At 46.4% G+C, this 21,098-nt stretch overlaps 1 protein-coding gene across 2 annotated transcripts in view; it reads left to right on the top strand.

Moving 5' to 3' along the window:
- The window catches only part of LOC133364307 (uncharacterized), an 80,126-nt gene extending 60,001 nt beyond the window's left edge, over positions 1 to 20,125 (top strand). For both annotated transcript variants that reach the window (XM_061584681.1, XM_061584676.1), the window contains exons 2-9: positions 16,564 to 16,598; positions 16,763 to 16,879; positions 17,127 to 17,206; positions 17,859 to 17,961; positions 18,598 to 18,681; positions 19,078 to 19,186; positions 19,539 to 19,602; positions 20,061 to 20,125. In XM_061584681.1, the coding sequence (XP_061440665.1) occupies positions 16,564 to 16,598; positions 16,763 to 16,879; positions 17,127 to 17,206; positions 17,859 to 17,961; positions 18,598 to 18,681; positions 19,078 to 19,186; positions 19,539 to 19,600 (590 nt within the window). In that variant the 3' untranslated portion in view covers positions 19,601 to 19,602; positions 20,061 to 20,125. The remainder of the gene's footprint in view (positions 1 to 16,563; positions 16,599 to 16,762; positions 16,880 to 17,126; positions 17,207 to 17,858; positions 17,962 to 18,597; positions 18,682 to 19,077; positions 19,187 to 19,538; positions 19,603 to 20,060) is intronic.
- Positions 20,126 to 21,098: the final 973 nt, after the last annotated feature.

Here is a 21,098-nt window from a genome sequence, read left to right as displayed (position 1 = left end):
CCAACTCTACTATTCTATGATTCTATATTTTTTCAGATCACTTTAAGTTATCTCTTTATTTCACATTAGCAATAAAAGAGTACCTAAAAGAGTACCTTCCCCAGTATCCACCATTTCAGACCCTATGATCAGGAGATAAAGGCCCTGTTGGTGGTGCCAGCATCTGCCCAATTGATGTTGATCCATGACAGAGCCTTTTCAGTAGTAGCTCCCTGTTTATGGAATGCCCTCCCCAGTGAAGTGAGTCTGACTCCAATATTACTGACTTTTAGGAGGAATTTGAAAACATTCCTGCTTACCCAGGCATTTGATGGATAAAGGAGACTGTTTTGTTTGCAGCCCTGGGCTCCTTTGGGCGGAAGGGCGAGATATAAATTTAATAAATAAATAAATAATCTTGTTCTTCTCATAATAACTGCAGAATAAACAAACTTCTTACTGCAGACAAACAAACTTGTTTATTGTTGGCTGCATAGAGAACACAACTGACGCTGAAAAGCACTGCAAAGGAGAGTCCAAGGGGTAGGGTGTAACTGATCATACAAAGTTGTCATATTTAACTGTTCCTATACAGCCTATTTTTTTCAGGATCACTTATGTAATTAGATAATGAAAAATCCACCCTCAGTCAGGAAAAGTCTTGAATGAGCCAACTTTTGGGGGTCTTCCAGATGCGTCTTTTGTTATATATTTGCTCTACCTTGTTCACTGAATTTTTCAGAGGGTCCTATTCTTAAATTTCTCCTGTTCTTAAAATAAGCTGTCATTCTTTAAATGGCGATTATTGTTGTCTGTCATCATGTCACAAATTAAAAAGACAAATTTTTAAAAACTCGGCGGGATGAAAGCATATTTCTAGGGGGGTGCACCTATTCCCCCTCCCCTACAGGACTGAACAGGGGTAGAGAAAATGTGACAGCCCTTGGCAGGTAGCAAGGCAGTGGGTGCCTTCTCCTAGAAACAGGATATAAACACCTCCATTGCCACCCAGTAGATGCAGAACCAGTCCATCCTCAATAATAGATACCAAAGAGTGTGAAATGAGTTTAGAAGAAATCCAGCTGCTTTTAATTTGTTGGGTATAATGGTCTGTTTTGGGCTTCTTGGGCATTTGCCTGCCATTTAAATGTAGAACAATTAGTCATTTATAAATGGCTGTATCACATTTGCAATGTTACAGCCATCACCATGGCAACAGCCTGCTTCCACATGCACAAAGGAACACCAAACAGAACCACCTGCCAGTTCAACGGAATGTGACTGAACTGACAGCAAGTGTGGTGAAGTGGTTAGAGTGTCAGACTAGGAGCTAGGAGACCAGGTTTCAAATCCCAACCTAGCCATGGAGCTCAGTGTATGACCTTGAGCCAGTCACCATCTCTCAGCCTAACCTACCTCACAGGGTTGTTGTAAGGATAAAATGGAGAGGGGGAGCAACAAGTATGCCACCTTGAACTCCTTGGAGGAAAGGTGGGATATAGATGCCATAAATAGACAAACACTATGTACCTCAAACCAGACAGGAGTAAAGGCCAGGCCACCAATCAAAGAGAAGGAACAGAAGTTTTGCTCTGAAAGGTCATATCTTCCTATTAGTCAGAATGACTTTTGGAATCTCCAGTTTCAGAGGCAGTATATCTCTCAGCAACAGTTGCTGGGGAGTGCAAATAGCAAGGAAGGAAAAGCATCCACATTGAATGCAGAAGGTCCCAGGCTCGATCCCTGGCATCTCTGGTTAGGGCTAGGAGAGGTTCCATCTGAAATCCAGGAGAGCTGCTGTGCTAGATGGACCAATGACGTGACTCAGTATAAGGCCACTTTTTCAGGGACAGCTATTGCCTTTGTGCAATGTAATGCAAAACCAGGATAGCTAAATGGGAGCACTGGGCTCAGAGAAAGTGTAACTCTGGATACCAGTTTCTGGGGAGCAAGAACAGGAGAGGAGCTGTTGCCTTCTTGCGCTGCTTGTGGGTTTCCTGGAGGCATCTGGCTGGCTACTGTGGAAAACAGGAGGCTGGACTAGTTGGATACCCTTTGGACTGATCCAATGGACCTCTTTCTATTAAGTTACAGGGTAGTTACAGGAATAGAACCTGTTGGGTTTCATAAGATTAAAAAAAACTATAGTTCTATCTGGGCTGGACTCCTATTAGTAGGGAGGGTGGGAAATAAATAAATAAATCTCTCTAGCAGAGTAAAATTGGCAGAATGGAACTGAGAATTAGCCAGCCCCTCCCCCTCCCACAGACTAGCTGAATAAAAGAAATATAATCTCATTCAGTAAATAGTATATAAGTAGCCTTTACACACAAACCATAGGCTTTAGGTTCAGGAACCATAGGCTATAGCTTGGCGAGAAAGGGGTGAAAAGGAGGTAGCAGATTTAGTCCATGATTTAGAGTTCTGTTGATGGAGCATCTCATGTCGTCCTGTGCAGAAGTAGCGTTGCCCAGTGCCCAGCCCAGGACAAGAGCAGGTAGCCAGAGATCAGACAAACCAAGACAGTTAAAAGGTTTAAGAGGCTTTATTTCCACCAAGCCTGTTCAGTACAAGAATTCCAGCTCTCTCTCACTCCTCTCACTGCGTTCTACTGCACCCCCCACACATTGCTTTCGGTTTCTCCAGCATTATATCAGAACGCTGTGCCCTTGGCACGCAACACCTGCTGTCTGACCTTGGCACATCCAAGCTGCTGGATTAACCCCATAACATCTGTTTCTCAACTGTCTTTGTGGAACCATACTTTTCTCCTGAGTGGCCAACAGCTCCCACCTCCATAAAGACAGTTACAATTCATTTTCCATAGCTGTAACACTGTACATTTCATTACATTTCATTACAGAGCATTTTACATTTCCATTTTTACATCAGTTACATATTTCAGTTTCCTTTATTTTCAGATGGTTTAATACAGTCCAGGTACAGAGTGTCTTCATCAAATTTCATCACATTTGTCTCATGGCTTTTCACTATGCCTATGTGAAATCTATCTGGAGGTTTCCCCAGGTTTGCTCTCTCAGAGCATCTCAACGGTACTTGGGGCTCAGCTTCCCCTGTGTCTCTGCTAGTACCAGGCATGTCGTTTTCTGTTTTCACCTCCTGTGTTGTGTGTGTGTTTTGTGAACCACTCAATTCAACACTTTTATTTTGTTCCCATTCCTGACCTGGAACCTTTATGCTTCTACTAAGCACAACCTGCCTTTGCTCAGGCACCCACACTTTGTAATGTGCGTTTTGAAATCCAAGCACATTTCCCCTTTGTGCTCTTTTTCCTTTAGGAACGTGCACCCAGCACTTCGCTCCAAACTTCTCAATGTGAACCAACCTTGGCTTCTTTCCTGTCAGCTTCTCATAAGGTGACATACCGAGGGCTCTATGTAACAACCTGTTTTGTATATATGCTGCGTACAGGATGCATTTCCTCCAAAACGCGTTCGTCAGTTCTGAGTCGTTAAGCATGGCTCTCGTAGCCTCTTGCAAGGACCTGTTTTTCCTCTCCACGGTCCCGTTCTGGAAGGGTGAAAACGGAGCAGTAAAGTTTTGCTCAATGCCTTTACTCTCCAGGTATTCACACAACGCTTTGCCAGTGAATTCACCCCCCTGATCTGAATGTATTCTCTGTATTGTAACACCATGTTGCACTTTCACTTTCTCAATAAACATATGCAGTTTCTTCTCTGCCTCGTTTTTGCTCTTAAGCAAATAAACATTGCAAAACCGTGTGAAGTCATCCACCACAACCATAAAATACTTTGCACCTCCCTTTGAACTCTGTAATGGTCCTGCCAAGTCAATGTGAATTAATTGATATGGTGCGTCTGTAGTGTGTTTTGCTTCTTTGTGTATTGGAGCTACTGTGTCTTTCGCTATGTGGCACGCATCACAATCAACAAACTGCCCACATTCCTTGAGCTCCACATCCTCACTGTGTTTTGGTGTTTTCATAATAGTTTCATAGTTAGCATGTCCCAGACTCCTGTGCCATTTATGCACGCAGCTTTCATGTGTTTGTCTGTTTGCACTCAGTGTAGCACACCCTGCGTGTTCGCTTTGAATGACAAATAGAGCGTCTCTTAAGTTCCCTTGCATACAGACCTCATTTCCCTTTTGCACAGTACATTTCCCATTTGCAAATGTTACAACGTAACCCATGTCATTCAGCTTCTTAACTGACAATATATTGCTCTCTAACTGTGGCACATACAAAACATCAGTAATTATTGTTTTCAGCTTACATAATTTCAATGTTCCTCGTCCCAAAACATCCCGTGAAGATCCATCAGCCAAAGAAACAGTCTCTGTCACAGACTTGAAAGTGTGAAACAAATTTAAGTCTCTTACCAGACAATGAGTCGCTCCACTATCTATGACCCAATCAGAATTAACAGATTTATGAGTCTTTCCACTTACTAATCGCACACTTGATTGCTGCCAGCCTCGGCCTTTCTGCTTGACTGCACAGTCTCTCTGAAGATGAGTTCTTGAACCACAGGAATAACATGCTTTCAGTCCATTCCCTGTGTCTTTGAAGCGCATCTGTTTCTGTCCTTTTGGCTCCTTTGGCTCCATCCTTTCAGCCTCTTTTCTGCGTTCCCACTCCTCAATCAATTTGCCTGTCACATACAGTTCCGTTAAATCCGCGTCACGCATGGCTTCCATAGACATTACAAGAGAGTCCCACTTTTCATCCAGGGAATTTATGTGTATTCTACTTGTCTCTCCTGCAATTCAGCAAACAGCCACCTAAATTCCATCAGATGCTCAGACATGGAGCTTCCCTCAGCCAGTCTCATCTGATAAAGCCATCTCGCCAGATATATTTTGCTTCCCGCTGTTTCGCGTACATGAATTCCATTCAAAACTGTCCACATGTGTCTTGCTGTATTTTCATTCTGAACATATAACAACTGAGAGTCTGATAACGCCAAAATAATATAAGCTTTTGCCTTTTTGTCTTTTCTCGTCCACGCAATTTGAGGAGCCGCAGGTGGGGCTGCGTCAATCACCTCCCAGAGGTCTTCCTTTGTCAGGAACGCTTTCATACGAAGTCTCCAGCTGGCATAATTCTTCTCTGTGAGCTGCTCCAGAGGCAACCCGGCTGATAACGTGACAGCCATCCTTCAGCACACTGCTGCTCACCTCTCCAACACACGGCCTCGTCTCCAAGCTTCTGTCTTGCTTGCCTTCGGCTAGAAACTCTCCTTATTCTGTCGCTTTAGGCTTGGTAGGCTGGGTAGGCTGGGCCCATAACCCCTGTCGTCCTGTGCGGAAGTAGCGTTGCCCAGTGCCCAGCCCAGGACAAGAGCAGGTAGCCAGAGATCAGACAAACCAAGACAGTTAAAAGGTTTAAGAGGCTTTATTTCCACCAAGCCTGTTCAGTACAAGAATTCCAGCTCTCTGTCACTCCTCTCACTGCATTCTACTGCACCCCACACACATTGTTTTCGGTTTCTCCAGCATTATATCAGAACGCTGTGCCCTTGGCACGCAACACCTGCTATCTGACCTTGGCACATCCAAGCTGCTGGATTAACCCCATAACATCTGTTTCTCAACTGTCTTTGTGGAACCATACTTTTCTCCTGAGTGGCCAACATCTCAGTGGCTGCTCTCTCCTCCTGTGGCTAATGGAGGATATACAAAACTCAACAAACTCACAAACAAAAGGGAGGAAGAGAAGGAAGAAGGGGAAGCTCCAGGCGCTATTGGATGAAACCGATTATCTAGATCCATTTCAGTCGGGTTTCAGACCTGGTTTTGGCACTGAGATGGCCTTGGTCGCCCTGTGTGATGACCTATATCGGGAGAGAGACAGAGGGAGTGTAACTCTGTTGATTCTCCTTGATCTCTCAACAGCTTTTGATACCATCGACCATGGTATCCTTCTGGAGAGACTTGCGGAGTTGGGTGTTGGAGGCACTGCTTGGCAGTGGTTCCGCTCCTACTTGGCGGGCCGTCTCCAGAAGATAATACTTGGGGAACATTGCTCGACCCCGTGGGTTCTCCAATATGGGGTCCCGCAGGGTTCGGTCTTGTCTCCCATGCTTTTTAATATCTATATGAAGCCGTTGGCTGCAGTCATCCGGAGTTTTGGAGTGCGTTGTCATCAGTACGCTGATGACACGCAGCTCTGCTTCTCCTTTTCATCTTCTTCAGGTGAGGCGGTCGATGTGCTGAACCGTTGCCTGGACACGACAATGGACTGGATGAGAACTAACAAACTGAGACTCAATCCTGATAAGACTGAGATGCTGCTGGTGGATGGTTTCTCTGGTCAGATGGTGGATACATACCCTGTCCTGGACGGGGTTACACTCCCCCTAAAGGATCAGGTTCGTAGTTTGGGAGTCGTTTTAGACTCTTCCCTGTCACTCGAGGCCCATGTAGCATCGGTGGCACGGAATGCGTTCTACCAACTTCGGTTGGTAGCCCAGCTACGTCCCTATCTGAGTAAGGAGGACCTTACATCAGTGGTTCATGCTCTGGTAACCTCACATTTGGACTACTGCAATGCGCTTTACGTAGGGCTACCTCTGAAGACGGTTCGGAAGCTACGGCTAGTGCAAAATACGGCGGCCAGACTGCTAACAAGAACTAAGCGGTCTGACCATATAACACCTGTTCTGGCTCGTCTGCACAGGCTTCCAATATGCTACCGGGCCAGATTCAAAGTGTTGGTATTAACCTATAAAGCCTTATACGGCGCGGGACCACGATACCTGCAGGAACGCCTCTCCCGTTATGAACCGGCTCGTACACTACGGTCTACTACGAAGGCCCTCCTCCGGGTCCCGACCCATATGGAGGCCTGGAGGGTAGTAACAAGATCTAGGGCCTTCTCAGTGGTGGCCCCCGAATTGTGGAATAGTCTCCCCGAGGAGGTACGCCTGGCGCCGACACTATTATCTTTTTGGCGCCAGGTTAAAACCTTTCTCTTCTCTGAGGCATTTTAATCTAAGTTATTTATGTAAATGTTGTAATTGGTATTTTAGATGATGTACTTTTATATTTGTTATATTGATCTTGTAATTTTATTATTGTATATGTTTCTATGTTTGCCGCCCAGAGAGCTGTTTGCTAGTCGGGCGGGATATAAGCTGAATAAAATAAAATAAATAAAATAAATAAGTTATATCACAGTAAACAAACATAGAGCTGGAGACACAGAGGGGACATTTCATTACATTTGTACTAACGCATACAAGCTTGCTTATTCCCAACAGAATCTCCATGTACAAATGCAGTATACTTCCAAGTACCAGATGCTGTGGCACATAACTGAGAGCTGCTGCCTTCAAGCTCTGCTTGAGGGTTTCCCAGATGCATCTGATTGGCCACCCTTGAAGATCATATGCTGGATTAGATGGACCCTTGGTCTGATCCAGAAGAGCTCTTCAGATGTTCTGATGAGACTGGGCAAGCTGTGAGGCTGGGGCTTTGTAAGGTCTAGTGAGAGACACTGATCTTTGTGAGATGAACAGAGGGCTCAAGAAGGCTGTTAAACTTGGAAGATGTCCTTGAAGTACAGTCTGCTTGGTTTATGGCAGAACGTGAAGTACTAATGGCACAGGAGGTAGAACTGCTGAAGGCTCAGAGCTTCATTTGAAGTCCTAGGATCTTAGGACTGGTAGTCCTCAAAAAACAAACTTCTACATTGCATGGTAAATTACTTTTGAAATGGAGATGTGTTGCAAAGGCAGCCTGCATTAGATAACAGTGATAGTGGTGGGGGCAGAGATGCTCTGGGAAGAAATATTTTGAAATCCCTGTCAGGATAGTCATGCCAGGAGCTCTTGAGACTTCAGCCAGTGGGAGACATCAACAGTTGGGTTCTTCTCTTCCCGCTCCCCAGGTTCTATATCAGTGCCTTAGGCCAGCTCCAGAATGACAGTGCAAAGAATTGTATGTGTGAAGAAGTCAGTGACACTATTTATTAAATTCATGTGTAGGCTCTCTACACAGCCTGAAAAGAAGAAGAGCACAGGAACTTTCAAAGACGATCATTTTGTCATTGCATGTCTGCATGATGAATATTCATCCACTTTACTTTTTGATGCTCTTTTTTTTAATGGTACAAATCATCTTGTGCAATTAAAATGCATTTCGACACCTCTTAATATTTGGAGATTAATGCTAGGCAACTCAACCTCACATGCAAGCCTTTAAGAGAGGCATTTTACATCCTTCGTGGGGGGACTTTCGGGGGCCCCAATTAACGTAGTGACGGGTAATGGGAGGTATGGTGTTAGGAGCAGAACTGGCCAGGTAAGGGGAACTCGTCCCAGACAAGTTGTGTCTGTGCCTTGTTCCGGTTCTCCTCTTACCCACAGGATTGCCGGTTGTCCTATCAGCCAGCTCTCGGATCTCCAAGTGCTGCTCTTGAATGCCAGGTCGGTATATAATAAAACCTCCCTCGTCCATGATTTAATTCTGGACGAGGGTGCCGACCTGGCGTGTATAACCGAGACCTGGGTGGGTGATCAGGGAGGAGTTGCTCTTTCCCAGCTTTGCCCACCTGGGTATGCGGTTCAGCACTGTGGTAGATCTGAGGGCCGGGGAGGGGGAGTTGCTGTGGTCTATAGGAGTACTTTTCCTCTCACTAAGCATCCTGTCCAGGTGACGACTGGTCTAGAGTGTCTCCACCTTGTATTGGGCCAGGGAGACAGACTAGGAATACTGTTGGTGTACCGTCCACCTTGCTACCCCACAGCTTCCTTAGCTGAGCTGACGGAGATAGTCTCGGAGGTACTATTGAGATCCCCTAGACTTTTGGTACTGGGGGATTTCAATGTCCATGCTGAGGCTGTCTTATCTGGTGCAGCTCAGGACTTCATTGCCTCCATGACAACAATGGGGCTGTCTCAATTTTCTACTGGCCCAACGCATGTGTCGGGACACACTCTTGATTTGATCTTCGCCACTGGTCACGGAGATGGTGATTTGGAGGTGGGATGTTTTTCATCTACCCCATTGTCATGGACAGATCACCGCTTGTTGAGATTTAGGCTTACAGTAGCTCTTCCCCTCTGCAAAGGTGGAGGACCTATTAGGTTGGTCCGCTCCCGCAGTCTGATGGATCCTCTTGGTTTTCAGAGGGCTCTGGGAGATTTTCCAGCTGATAAGACTGGTGCTCCTGTCGAGGCCCTGGTCTCACTGTGGAATACGGAGATGACTCGGGCTGTTGACACGATCGCTCCTGCGCGCCCCCTCCGATGTAGAGCTCATACAGCTCCGTGGTATACCCCGGAGCTGAGAGTGATGAAGCAAGAGAGGAGGAGGCTGGAGTGCAGATGGAGGCAAACTCCCAACGATTGTAACCATGCTTTGGTAAGTGCCACCAATAAGTTGTACATGAAAGCGGTAAGGACAGCGAAAAAACTTTACTTCGCTGCCTCTATTAGGTCATCTTTATGCCGCCCAGCAGAGCTTTTTAAAGTTGTGCGGGGGCTTTTACATTCTGGCCTGCCTGATACTATAGAAACATCTGAAGCCCGCTGCAATGAAATTGCTGGGCACTTTCAAAGCAAGATTGCTTGCATTCGTAGGGACTTAGACTCTGATGTTGTGACAGATGAATCCAGTGAATTGTCCGGAGCACGGCCTTGTTCTTTATTATTGGATGAGTTTCAGTTGGTGCAGCTCGAGGAAGTGGACAAGGTGCTTGGAATGGTCTGGGCAACCACGTTTGTTCTGGACCCTTGCCCATCTTGGCTAGTGAAAGCTAGCAGGGCTGGAACCACTGGCTGGGCCAGGGAAGTGGTTAATGCCTCCTTGAGAGAGGGAGTAGTCCCAAGTAGCCTCAAGGAGGCAATAGTGAGACCTCTATTAAAGAAACCTTCCCTGGACCCGGATAATTTGAACAACTACAGACCGGTGGCAAATGTCCCCTTTTTGGGCAAGGTTTTGGAGCGGGTGGTTGCTAGCCAACTCCAGGTGCTCTTGGATGAAACCGATTATCTGGATCCGTTTCAATCCGGTTTTAGGCCCGGTTTTGGCACTGAAACAGCCTTGGTCGCCCTGTATGATGACCTTTGTTGGGAGAGGGACAGGGGGAGTGTGACTTTGTTGATTCTCCTTGATCTCTCAGCGGCGTTTGATACCATTGACCATGGTATCCTTCTGGGGAGACTCGCGGAGTTGGGAGTTGGGGGTACTGCTTTGCAGTGGTTCCGCTCCTACTTCGCGGATCGTCGCCAGAAGGTAGTGCTTGGGGAACATTACTCGACACCCTGGACTCTCCATTGTGGAGTCCCTCAGGGGTTGGTTTTGTCCCCCATGCTTTTTACCATTTACATGCAGCCTCTGGGTGCGGTCATCAGGAGTTTTGGAGTGCGTTGTCATCAGTATGCTGATGACACGCAACTCTATTTCTCCTTTTCATCTTCTTCAGGTGAGTCTGTTGATGTGCTGAACCGTTGCCTGACCGCGATAATGGACTGGATGAGAGCTAATAAACTGAGACTTGATCCAGACAAGACTGAGACACTGTTGGTGAACGCCTTCCCCGCTCAGATGGTGGATGTGCATCCTCTTCTGGATGGGGTTACACTCCCCCTGAAAGAACAGGTCCGTAGTCTGGGGATTCTTTTTGACCCTTCCTTGTCTCTTGAGGCTCAAGTGGCCTCGGTGGCACGGAATGCGTTTTACCATCTCCGTTTGGTAGCCCAACTACGCCCCTATCTGGATGGCGAAGACCTCGTCTCAGTTGTCCATGCTCTGGTAACTTCGAGATTGGATTACTATAATGCACTCTACATTGGGCCTTGAAGACAGTTCGGAAGCTTCAGCTAGTGCAGAATGCGGCAGCTAGATTATTGACGAGGACCAGTCAGTCTTCGCATATAACTCCTGTTCTGGCTCGCCTGCACTGGCTACCTATTTGCTTCCGGGTGAGATTCAAGGTGTTGGTTATGACCTATAAAGCCTTACATGGCGTGGGACCGCAATACCTGGTGGAATGCCTCTCCCACTATGAACCTACCCATTCGCTTCGTTCGTCATTGAAGGCCCTCCTCCGGGTACCAACTCATTGTGAAGCCCGGAGGGTGGTTACTAGATCTAGGGCCTTTTCCGTGGTGGCCCACGAGTTGTGGAATAGCCTCCCCGAAGAGGTACGCCTGGCGCCTACACTACTATATTTTCGGCGCCAGGTAAAGACCTTTTTATGCTCCCAGGCATTTTAATTACTGTAATCTTTTTAGCTTTTTAATCTTGTATACTAAGTCTTTATTTTTATTTTCTGTTTAACTGTATTTGTTTTTATGTCATATATGTTTTTGTGATTTTATTATTGCCATATATGTATTTTACCCTATGCTGTTTACTGCCCTGAGAGCTATTTGCTAAGGGCGGTATATAAATGCAACCAAATAAATAAATAAATAAATTTTCTTTCCTGTTAGCTTCAGCCAAGGATCAAATTATACCAAGTAATAAAGCAACAATGATTTAGATTTGGGAAAGACAAACTATGCTGCGGATGCAAATGAAACTCTTGAGAGTGGGGGCCAGATGGACTCTGAACCTTAGGGAGAGGGTTGTGGGAATAGAATCGGACACAGCACAGCTAAGTCAGTTCCAGGCAGATGTGGAGCTAGTCCAGTTAGCCCATTGACTTACTAACTGACTAAAAGGGGGGGGGAAGAGACATTCAGTTTAGTTTGCATTTAATGTGAATCTATCTTATTTGCACTTCCCAGAACAGTACATGAACAGAAAGACAGACATGCTAGCATCTGAAAACCTGAGATTTCCAGGTGGGGCCCTAATAATGTCATGGGATGGACCCTAGTGATGTCACAGGGTGGGGCCCCAGTGATGTCACTCCCCTGGCACCTTCCTACCCCCATGCGCCCTACCCACTCATTCCCCACTACCTACGCCCGTTTGCTCCTCTATCCCCCCCACACACTTCCTCACTGCCCCACCCACCACTTCACTCATTCCCCCAGGCACGTTTGTCCCTACCTTCCCGCACCACTTTCTTTCATTGGCGCCCTGCTTTGGGTGCTTAATGGCCTCCTTCCCACTGATCATTCGGGGAGGCCTGGGCTCGCTCACTCGCTGCTGCCATAGTTCCAGGCAGGCGAGCAGTGGAAGTTGCGGGGTCACATGAGAGGTCATGAGAGACGTGTGACCTTTCATGACCCCTGACTTGCCTGGAGAGTGGGGTGAATCCCCCAGAGACCCTGGGAGGAGCTCCAAACCCAGAGTCTCCGGGTAAAATTCGGAGACCTGGGAACACAAACTGGAGACCCTGTGCGTGCAAAGCTGGTGCTCTGCTGCTGAGCTACTGCGATTCCATCCTAACCCCTTTCCATGTTCTGGCCAATGGGAGAGTGCAAAGGCACTGCAACCATTGGCAATTGGTACTTTTCTAATCGTATGAAATTTATGCTTTAGTGCATTTCATAGTCAATGTACTTAAATAACTTTGATCTTATTTCCAGTTCTTCCTCTTAAACACCCTGGCTGGTGTCCCCCTCACTACAACACTTCTAGCTCTACAGGAAGCTGCTTTAAACTAGGTCAGACTGCTTGTGAATGTAGCCAGTGGTAGACTCTGAAACCTGGGGGTGGGGTGGGGTGAGGGGAGAAATGACCAGCCAGAGAGTGGCAGATGATGGAGACAGTAGCAATTAGACCCCATATCAGCACCTCTTCCCAGGGAACACTGGGAAGTGCAGCTCTGCAAAGGGAATAGAGCCCTCCTAAGATTACTTGGCACCAGAGCTTGGGAAAGTTACTTTTTTGAACTACAACTCCCATCAGCCCAGTCCAGTGGCCATGCTGGCTGGGGCAGATGGGAGTTGTAGTTGAAAAAAGTAACTTTTCCAAGCTCTGCTTAGCACCCTTAACAAACTACATTTTCAGCACAATCCTGACCGTGTCTACTCAAAAGTAAGTCCTACTGAATTCAATGGGGTAAACTCCCAGGTATGTGGCATTAACATGGCAGCTTTACTCCCAGAAAGGCATATTGGGAAGGTTTTCAAAACAGGTTATGAATAAGACAAATAAACGGTCCTCTTCAACAGTCCAATAAAATTTAAACTGGTTTGACTCCTCCATTAGAAAAGTATAACACTGCAGCATGTACACTTTTTAAAACTTCTCTTCAAAATTTATTTGAAAGATAAAATGTATAATATGCCATTTTTGCAACTAACTAAACAAAATACCTGCATGTGCACGTTTATGCCTATCAAGATTCTGCTGTGATCTTCTGCTGTAGTGCATCCTATGCATGCTTACTCAGAAGCAAATACCGATTCTGTCCAGGGTAAAGTACTCTTTATACTGCTGAACAAAGTATGTTTAGTGAATTCCTGATGTGAGATAAGCAGGAAAAGGAAACTGTGCTCAGAACTTGAAATGGGCTTTAGCTATTGCCTGAGGGTCAACAGATCTTGTGAATCACTTATTGGCTGGACACCTGAAAGGGCCAGGATTAGAGCAGCCGGTATGGAACAGAAGTTGCAGGGGGCACGGCTGACCTTTTGGTTTATATCTTTTGAACCACATCACCTAGAAAGTTATTTTTTAAAAAAAATGAAAGCTAAGAGTTGTAGTTCAAACAAGTAACTTTTCCAAGCTCTGCCTGAGACACAGCTGTTGGAAGGTGTGAGTTTTCTAGGGTATATAAAGGGAGGTTGGGATGGTCTTCCTTTAGAAATGTGGCTTAATGGAGAATAACATGATTGGTCATTAGAGAAATGGAGACAGGGAAAGAAAGAGAGACAGTGAAGCAAGCCGGCAGACAAGACCTCAGGTGCCTCCCAGCTCTGAAGCAGCAGCCAGGCTCTGCAGGAACAATGCCCACTGTCAGGGCAGGTGGCTTGCCAAGGTAACACTGAGCCACTCTCCTTTGTTGCACCTCTTGCTGCTGGTATAAAAGCTGCCAAGCTGAGGTGTCCAGCGTGGGTTTAGTGAAGGAGTTGGTGGCAAGAAGGAGAGTAGGAGGCATTAGAGAGAGCAGAGAGAAGAGGCGGCGTTTGGCTTTGATTTGATTGCTATTTTCATTTTTACCCCTTATTTAGGGGTGGGTTCAGGGTTTAGAGTCAGGGTCAGGGTCAGGGTAAATTAGGGTTAGGAGGGATTTTTCATTTTTGGAGAGGCGGTTGCCATCCGAGAGGTTTAAACATGGAGAAAATGTAAGTAGGGTTTCTTCTGCTTTTCTTCAAATCCTGGGGGGAGCGCCCGGGGTCCCTCACGTGGCCTGCATCCCTGGAGGATACAAAGGCAGTGGTCCTAGGACTTCCCAGGAGGATCCCTATGCCTGTGCAGCCTCTGAGACGAGCTCCGTCTTGGATGAAACTTATCCAGTTTAAATTCAGTCAGAAGGCTCTTTTCTGACTGGGAATAATTTCTTCCGGATAAGGAAGAAACGTGAGATTTCCCACACAGCTTTGTTTTGATTGTTGGAGTCTGGAATTCGTCAGAATTGTCTGTCTTCCAGCAGCTCAGACAGAGCGAGGATTTTTATGCTAGCTCAGCTGGATGAGTGATCCGTTTTTTTTTACGGATTAACAGGCAAACATTCTCCTGTCTACATTCATCATTTTCTTATCTATACAGCTAAAGAGATTTGTCAAAGTAACAGCAATTGAGATAACCTAGGTGAGGTAAGACTTTCCTTTTTTTATTCACGGAACTAAGCGGGAAGAAAATATAAATAGCTTATCTTTTTTTTTATTGCAAAAAGCTGACATGGAAAATAGCATTTTAAAGATTACAACGGACGGGAGATTTCTGATTGGAAGAGATAAGAAATCTTTTTGATTTGTAAGTCTTTTGTGTAATATATGGCTGGGACTATTTTTCCTGATCTACTTTTTTTTTTTGACGAATCTGCTCATTCTCTCTGCTACTAGTTATTTGGACGCTGTGAACTAAAGCCGTTCTTACACTTCCAGGCAGATAAGAGATAAGGGCTGTCTAGCGTGTGACATTAGTTGGTTGGAAAGATTAACTCCTTAGTAACTGGTTAAAGAAATAAGCTGCTCTTTGTTTGGGACATTGAAAATTGAAGGAGTTTTGTTCCTTTGGCTTTACGAATGACAATTAAGAAGATCATGGATGTACAAGAAGGGACTTTATCTCTAGACATGTTTCAGAAAATAATGAATGGGATTAACTCAATAAAACAAGAACTGAGAAATAATAGACAAGCGTGGAGAATTGAATTTCACGAAATGAGACAGGAGCTGAAAGAAACTCAGGATCCTATGAGAAAGGAGAATAAAGATAGATCTGGAAAACAAAAAAAGGATGAAAGAGAAATTAAAGGCAAGGTTCAAACTGTGGAGATTGGCTTAATTATGGACATGAAAAAAGATCTGGATTTTCTGGCTGTGATGAATCCTGGAGACAAATATTACAGTTTGGAATTCAGCGCTGTCCCTGAAGGAATTGAAGAGATTGGAGATAAAGATATTATCGGTTCAAAAAAATTCCTGGACTGGAAGGATTTGATGGAACTTGAAATGGAGAAAGTTAACAGAATTAATCCCTGTTTTGTGTCAATGGAAAAATCTTCAAGAGATGTACTAGTGTATCATGTGGAAAAGAGGAACAGAGATGCGGCTTTGCAACAATACTTCAGTGATACGTTTGGATTTGATGGCAAGAAAATATCTGTGATGGAGGAAATTCCTATCAGACTTTTATTATATGACTATGACAGCAAGATTTTTGGGTGCGTAAAGATGGAAGATGGACCCAATATGGATAATGACAGAAGAGCGATTTAAAATTACTGGACTTAGTAGATTTGATGAGTTGGATTAATTGATATGTTTATTTAGTAAAAAAAATTGATTGATATATATCTGAAGGATTGGAAACTTCTCTTTGACTTTTTGTGGAAGATTAAAATGATAGGATGTTAATGAGATTTGAAACTAACTAAGATAACCACTGGAGGAAGGTGATTTTATAATCTATTAAGAGATAGGTTTGTTATACATTATAGATTTATAGCTGAACTATGACAAATCGGAAGTCAATATTCTTTCTTTTATATATATATATCTTTTTGTATTGTACTAGTTATTGATTTGTGTTGTTTTCTTTTTGTATTGTTTTGGTTTTCAAGCATTACGAGAGGGGGAGAAAATGCTCTCCCTGTCAACTCCAGGCACCGTTTTATATGCCTCCTGCCTTACAACACAGAAAAAAGGCATGACACCTGAAAGAAAGGAAACGCGGGGTGGTGGTGGAGGAGGAGGGTGTCAAATGTGAAAAAGAGGAGGAGTTGGATGCCCTGGCCCAAGGGAAGGCCTTCGAGTGAGATGAAGATGTGAGGGGAAGGTGGCAGGGAGGGAGGGAGCATAGGGGGTCATCTGGAGCTCAGCCAGGAGATGGTGAGGTCCCTCCCCAGTGAAGGGTCTGAGGAGGAGCATCAGGAGTGAAGGGATGGAAGCCATGGAGAGCTTTGAAAGGGTTGGGGACAGAGTGGAGAGATGGAACAGAAAAAGTGGAAAGATCAACACAAAGATGTTAGAATAACGCAGGTGAGGAATGAACCTTTCCTCACAACTTTTCCTCCTCTTTCCATTGCAGAACCGCAGGCGGATAACGCTGCCCCCTTGGCCAAGGTTAGTATCGTAGGGAGCAGAAGTGGAGGGCGGGCACAAAAGCTCTTGGCGCAGGAGTTTGCCTCTCCCTCCCCCAAACCCATTCTGGATATTTGCTCCCCTGGGACCCGGCAGACCCCCATTGGAACCAACGTGTTCTTCCTTGACTATTCTTCCACTTTCAGGAAGTCACCCCGCAGGAGTACTTCCTTTTCTGCGTCACCTCCACCTGCAGAGACACACGGGCGAGCGGCCAGGATACTGTCCCATACGACAAAGAGTTGGCAGCTCAGACCATTGTGGTGAGTGGGATGCAGGCAGGGTGAGCAATCCTGCGGGGAGGTGGGCAGGAGGAGGCCTGGGGATGGGTTGTGGGTCAAGTTCTGTGGAAGGGACCCTTTTGGGACCAGCAAAGGGGAGGACTTTGCAGGCATTTCAAAGGGAAATTCCTATTTCAAGTGAAGTCAGTCCCTGAGGTTGGGGCTGCAGCAGCCCTCCTGAATCCATGGGACACCGACTTGACCCTTCTGTTCCCTGATCTCTTCTCAGGACATCGTCGACAAGCATGATGATTTCCTGGACCCCTCCAGCATACTGAGACTGTCTATGGAGGCCATTTTTTATCTCAGGTGTGTTGTTGACAGGGGGTGGGGTGGAGATATTTATTCACAGTAATAGCAGTTGTCAGAGCCAGCAGGGAGGCGGGATGGGGCGAAGGACTGGGCAGCTTTTATGCTTTTGGGGCCAGATCAGCCCTCCTGGCTTGTGATCCTTCCTTGTGGAGAGGAATACCTTAAAGGGGCAGCAGGCCTCTGACTTGGAAGCTAGAATTGAAGGGCTCTGTAGGGGATCCCTAGCACGAAGGGGGTTGGTTCCTCGGGTGATGCGGAGGCTTTGAGGACACAGACCCTGGAGGTCCATGTCCAACTTGAGGGTCTCTATCTCAAGAGCCCCAGATCTGGTGGGCTTGGCTGTGGGTCAGGCCTGATCCTGACTCTGGTCCTGGGCTGGTGTCTGTTCTCTCTGCCTCCAATGCCAGTCCTTTGAGATGCCTCGGATGGCTAACTCTGGGGGCAGAGGGAGCAAACACCAGTCCAGGCCCCTCCTCATCTTGGTGTGAGGCATAGCCCAGGCTTCTTCTTCTTGGGGGGGTGCAGGGATATCTCAGTACGCAAATATGTAAGAGAGGCATGGGGGGTCTTGGGGCTCCCAACACCCCCTGTTGACTGTCCACAGGTCTTTGGGGAAATCCACCTCATCTTTCCTCCTCTATCCTGCCAGTTTAATGAAGCCTCTGTTTTCGACACAAATGAGAAGAATGATTATCCAGGGAATATTCTATTCAACCTATGAATTGATTGAATTTACTGAGGATGACAACCAGGTAAATTCTTTGTTGTTTGATCATTTTTCTTGCGTTTTGATTTCTATATATCTCCTGAAAGTTTCCAGAACTGTTTATATACAATGGTTTTTTAAAAACTGTGCTCCACATTTAAAAGAAATTATGCCCTATTCAAACCCTCTAAGTATTTACAAGAAACATCAGGATTATTAATGAAAACAGATTAAACAAGAAATTTAAAACATTTAAAACACAGTGAAAACAGCTGCTTACTAAAAAGAGAGAAGAGCATATCAATATCAATATGCTTGGATAGGTTTGCTTAACCAGAAATTACTTCAGCAGCCCCTGAAAGGAAGACAACAAAGGCACCACTTGATGCCAATAGACAAGGTGTTCCAAAGAGTTGGTGTTGCGCTGCCACCCAAAAGAGCGATTTCCAAGCACAGGACAAGTATTATGGAGCACTTTAGCAATGCCAGTTCCGCAGATGGAAGCCCTTGAGTGGACTCTGTTAGTGAAGACGGTTCTCAGTCTGGCCCCTCTCTCTGTTCTGCCAGGTTCCTTGAGTATCGCTGTTGCTAAAAAATAGATTGTCTTTCTTTTTTCCCCTTCCACATCATCTCCTGTCTGAATCTACGGATCCACCTCAATGAAAACTGTCTTCGCCATCAGGATCTCCAGGCGATCTTTGAGTTGATGCTGAGGGGCCTCCTATTGGAGGCCCCCTCCCTTGAAACTTTATCAAGCATGATTGAAGTAAGTGTACTGGGAGGGTATGTTTCACTGAAGCAGAGCCTGATAGGGAGGCATCACCCCCCCACACACCTTTTCTCAGCAGAATTACCCACCAGGCACCCCTCAGGCCCCTTCCCTTTCGGCAGGCAAGCTGAACACCCTGCCACACTGTGCCACATGTCTGGCAACATGCTGCAGAGTAGCCTTGAGCATGATGTGCAAGGCCAGGCACCCAAGCTTACTGGGTGGGGCACCCGGGGGAAGGCCCCAGTGCAGATTTTGGCCTGGGCCATGTCAGAGAAGGCAGTCCTTTCAGATGGGTTGGGATCTCCCTCGACTAGTGGGGGAAATGCCTTGGTGACTGGTGGTGGCAGCCTGTCTGGTCCCCTGATGCTGAGCTGCTCTTTCCTCCCACAGGACCTCCGCCTTTACATGGAGGGAAAGGACAGAAAAGAAAGGGACCTGGTGGCCAGTAGCCTCCAATGGCTGCTGGCCGAGGCACTCACATTCCCAGACCTGACCATAAGTATCTCACCTTTATGTGTTGATTTAGAATACTTGTAATCTATGGCCCCAAGAGGGTCTCAAAGCAGCTGACGAAAGATGAGAACCTTCCAGCCTGCTCTCTGGGACAGAACTAACAGGGTCTCCCTGTGGGACCAGAATGGGACCCAGATGATGGAGGTGGCATTCTTTGCCCTCTGCTTTGGGGCTGCCCTTCAACCTCCGCCCATGAGGCGGCAGAGCTCACAAAGGCTCTCTCCGGCAAGGAGTGGGACTGAGGAGCTGAATCTGCCTTAGTCCTGCTTTGGGGTACCCACACTTTGATTTTGGGGATTGGAGAAAGGCCCTGATGTAGCATTTTCTTCTCTCTACAGCGGGAGTCTGTGAGAACCATCATCCCTCCGGAGCTGTCCTGCCTCTGCTCCCGAACCAGTGAAGGTAAGATCTCCATCCTGGAAGCAGAGAGCCAAGCCACAGGCCTCACTTTCCACCCGAAAGACATCGCCTGTAGCCTCATTGGGGCATGAGGGTGCCCCAACTCTTAGCCATGACACCAGCTGACCTCTCAAATTGTGGGGTCTTGAAATTCCAGCCCTCCTGCCCTGAGGCCAAGAGAAATGGGGTGGGGTGGGGGGACAGGACTGAGTGGCAGCTGCCGGCTGCTGTGGTAATGCCCTCCCTTAGTAGTGAAGTCCAATGACTGTAGCAGGAGGGGACCAAATGATCTGAGAAGGGAGAGGATGATAGGGGTGGGTGAATGGCAGCCCCATTGGCCCCAGCCAAGATATGGGCCCCCATCAGCTGCCCAAGCGTGCCGGATACTGGCTCTGGATCTGCAAAGTCCAATAAAGTGGCCATAATTAAGACTCACTTCTGTTCCCTTCTTTCCTTTCCAGAAGAGCTGGTGATAGAAGATCTGGAATAGAAAGAATCAAAATGCTTTCTGGACAGCGAGGGAGGGAGGGAGCACCGTTTGTTGCTTTGTGTATGTTTCTTGGACTGTTTTGTTGTAAGATATATTGTGTTTTGACGTTTTAAATGTATCAATAAAGTCCATTTTGACTGACTTCCCATTTGTCGTGATGTGTTGCACCAGATTACTTGTACCCCAATGCTGTTGTCTGCCGCCTTTCGCAGTGGGGATGAACACTAATATATGGGGTGCTGGGGACCGGTTTGAGAGGGCCCTCGGCAAGGGGTTCTCCAGAGGGGACCAGGGATGCAGCCTTACAGACCCTTCCTGACAGACTAACGGGGCAGGGGTGCTGGGTCCCAGCTGCAATGGTGCCTCTAAGAACGTCAGTGGCCAAAACAGAGGCAGTGGGCTTTGGCAAGGAGAGCGGCAGCAACACCTCTCAAGCCTGGCTGGCTTTGAGAGGAGGAGCACTAGGCAATCCAGCTGTCCTCTTACTTTGCCCACAGAATGCCTCTGGGCTAGGCATGTGGGAGAAATTCAATTCAGTTCGCATTTTGACCTGAATTTATGAAATCCACACTTTCCGAAACAACTTGAGAACGGAGCCATTTTTTGAAATTCAGTTATCCGAACACAAACACACACATAACTCTAAGTGGTTTACAAATGAGATGAAAATTATCAATAAAAGTTAAAAACATGTAATTAAAAACATTTTGTAAGCAAAACAGGCCAAAAATATTAAAACACATCCGCATCTATGTGTCTAAACGGGCTCACCGAAAGAAAGAAAAAAGTTTTAAGCAGATGCTGAAAAGAATAGAGCGAAGACGCCTGCCTAATGTAAAGGGGCGGGGAGTTCCAAAGAGTAGGTGCTGCCACACTCAAAGAATTGTTCCTTACAAGTGCGGAATGAGTATTATGTGGCGCCTCTCACAGTGCCTGTTTCGCAGGTGGGCACACATGCGGTCAGGCAGTGCTGCAAGCACACTGATCCAAAACTGTGAAGGGCTTTATA

This window comes from Rhineura floridana, chromosome 1 (assembly GCF_030035675.1).
Source record: "Rhineura floridana isolate rRhiFlo1 chromosome 1, rRhiFlo1.hap2, whole genome shotgun sequence".
In the NCBI taxonomy this organism is placed as follows: domain Eukaryota; kingdom Metazoa; phylum Chordata; class Lepidosauria; order Squamata; family Rhineuridae; genus Rhineura; species Rhineura floridana.
The sequence above is the reverse complement of the archived record's forward strand: the minus strand, read 5'-3'. Positions and strand labels throughout refer to the sequence as shown.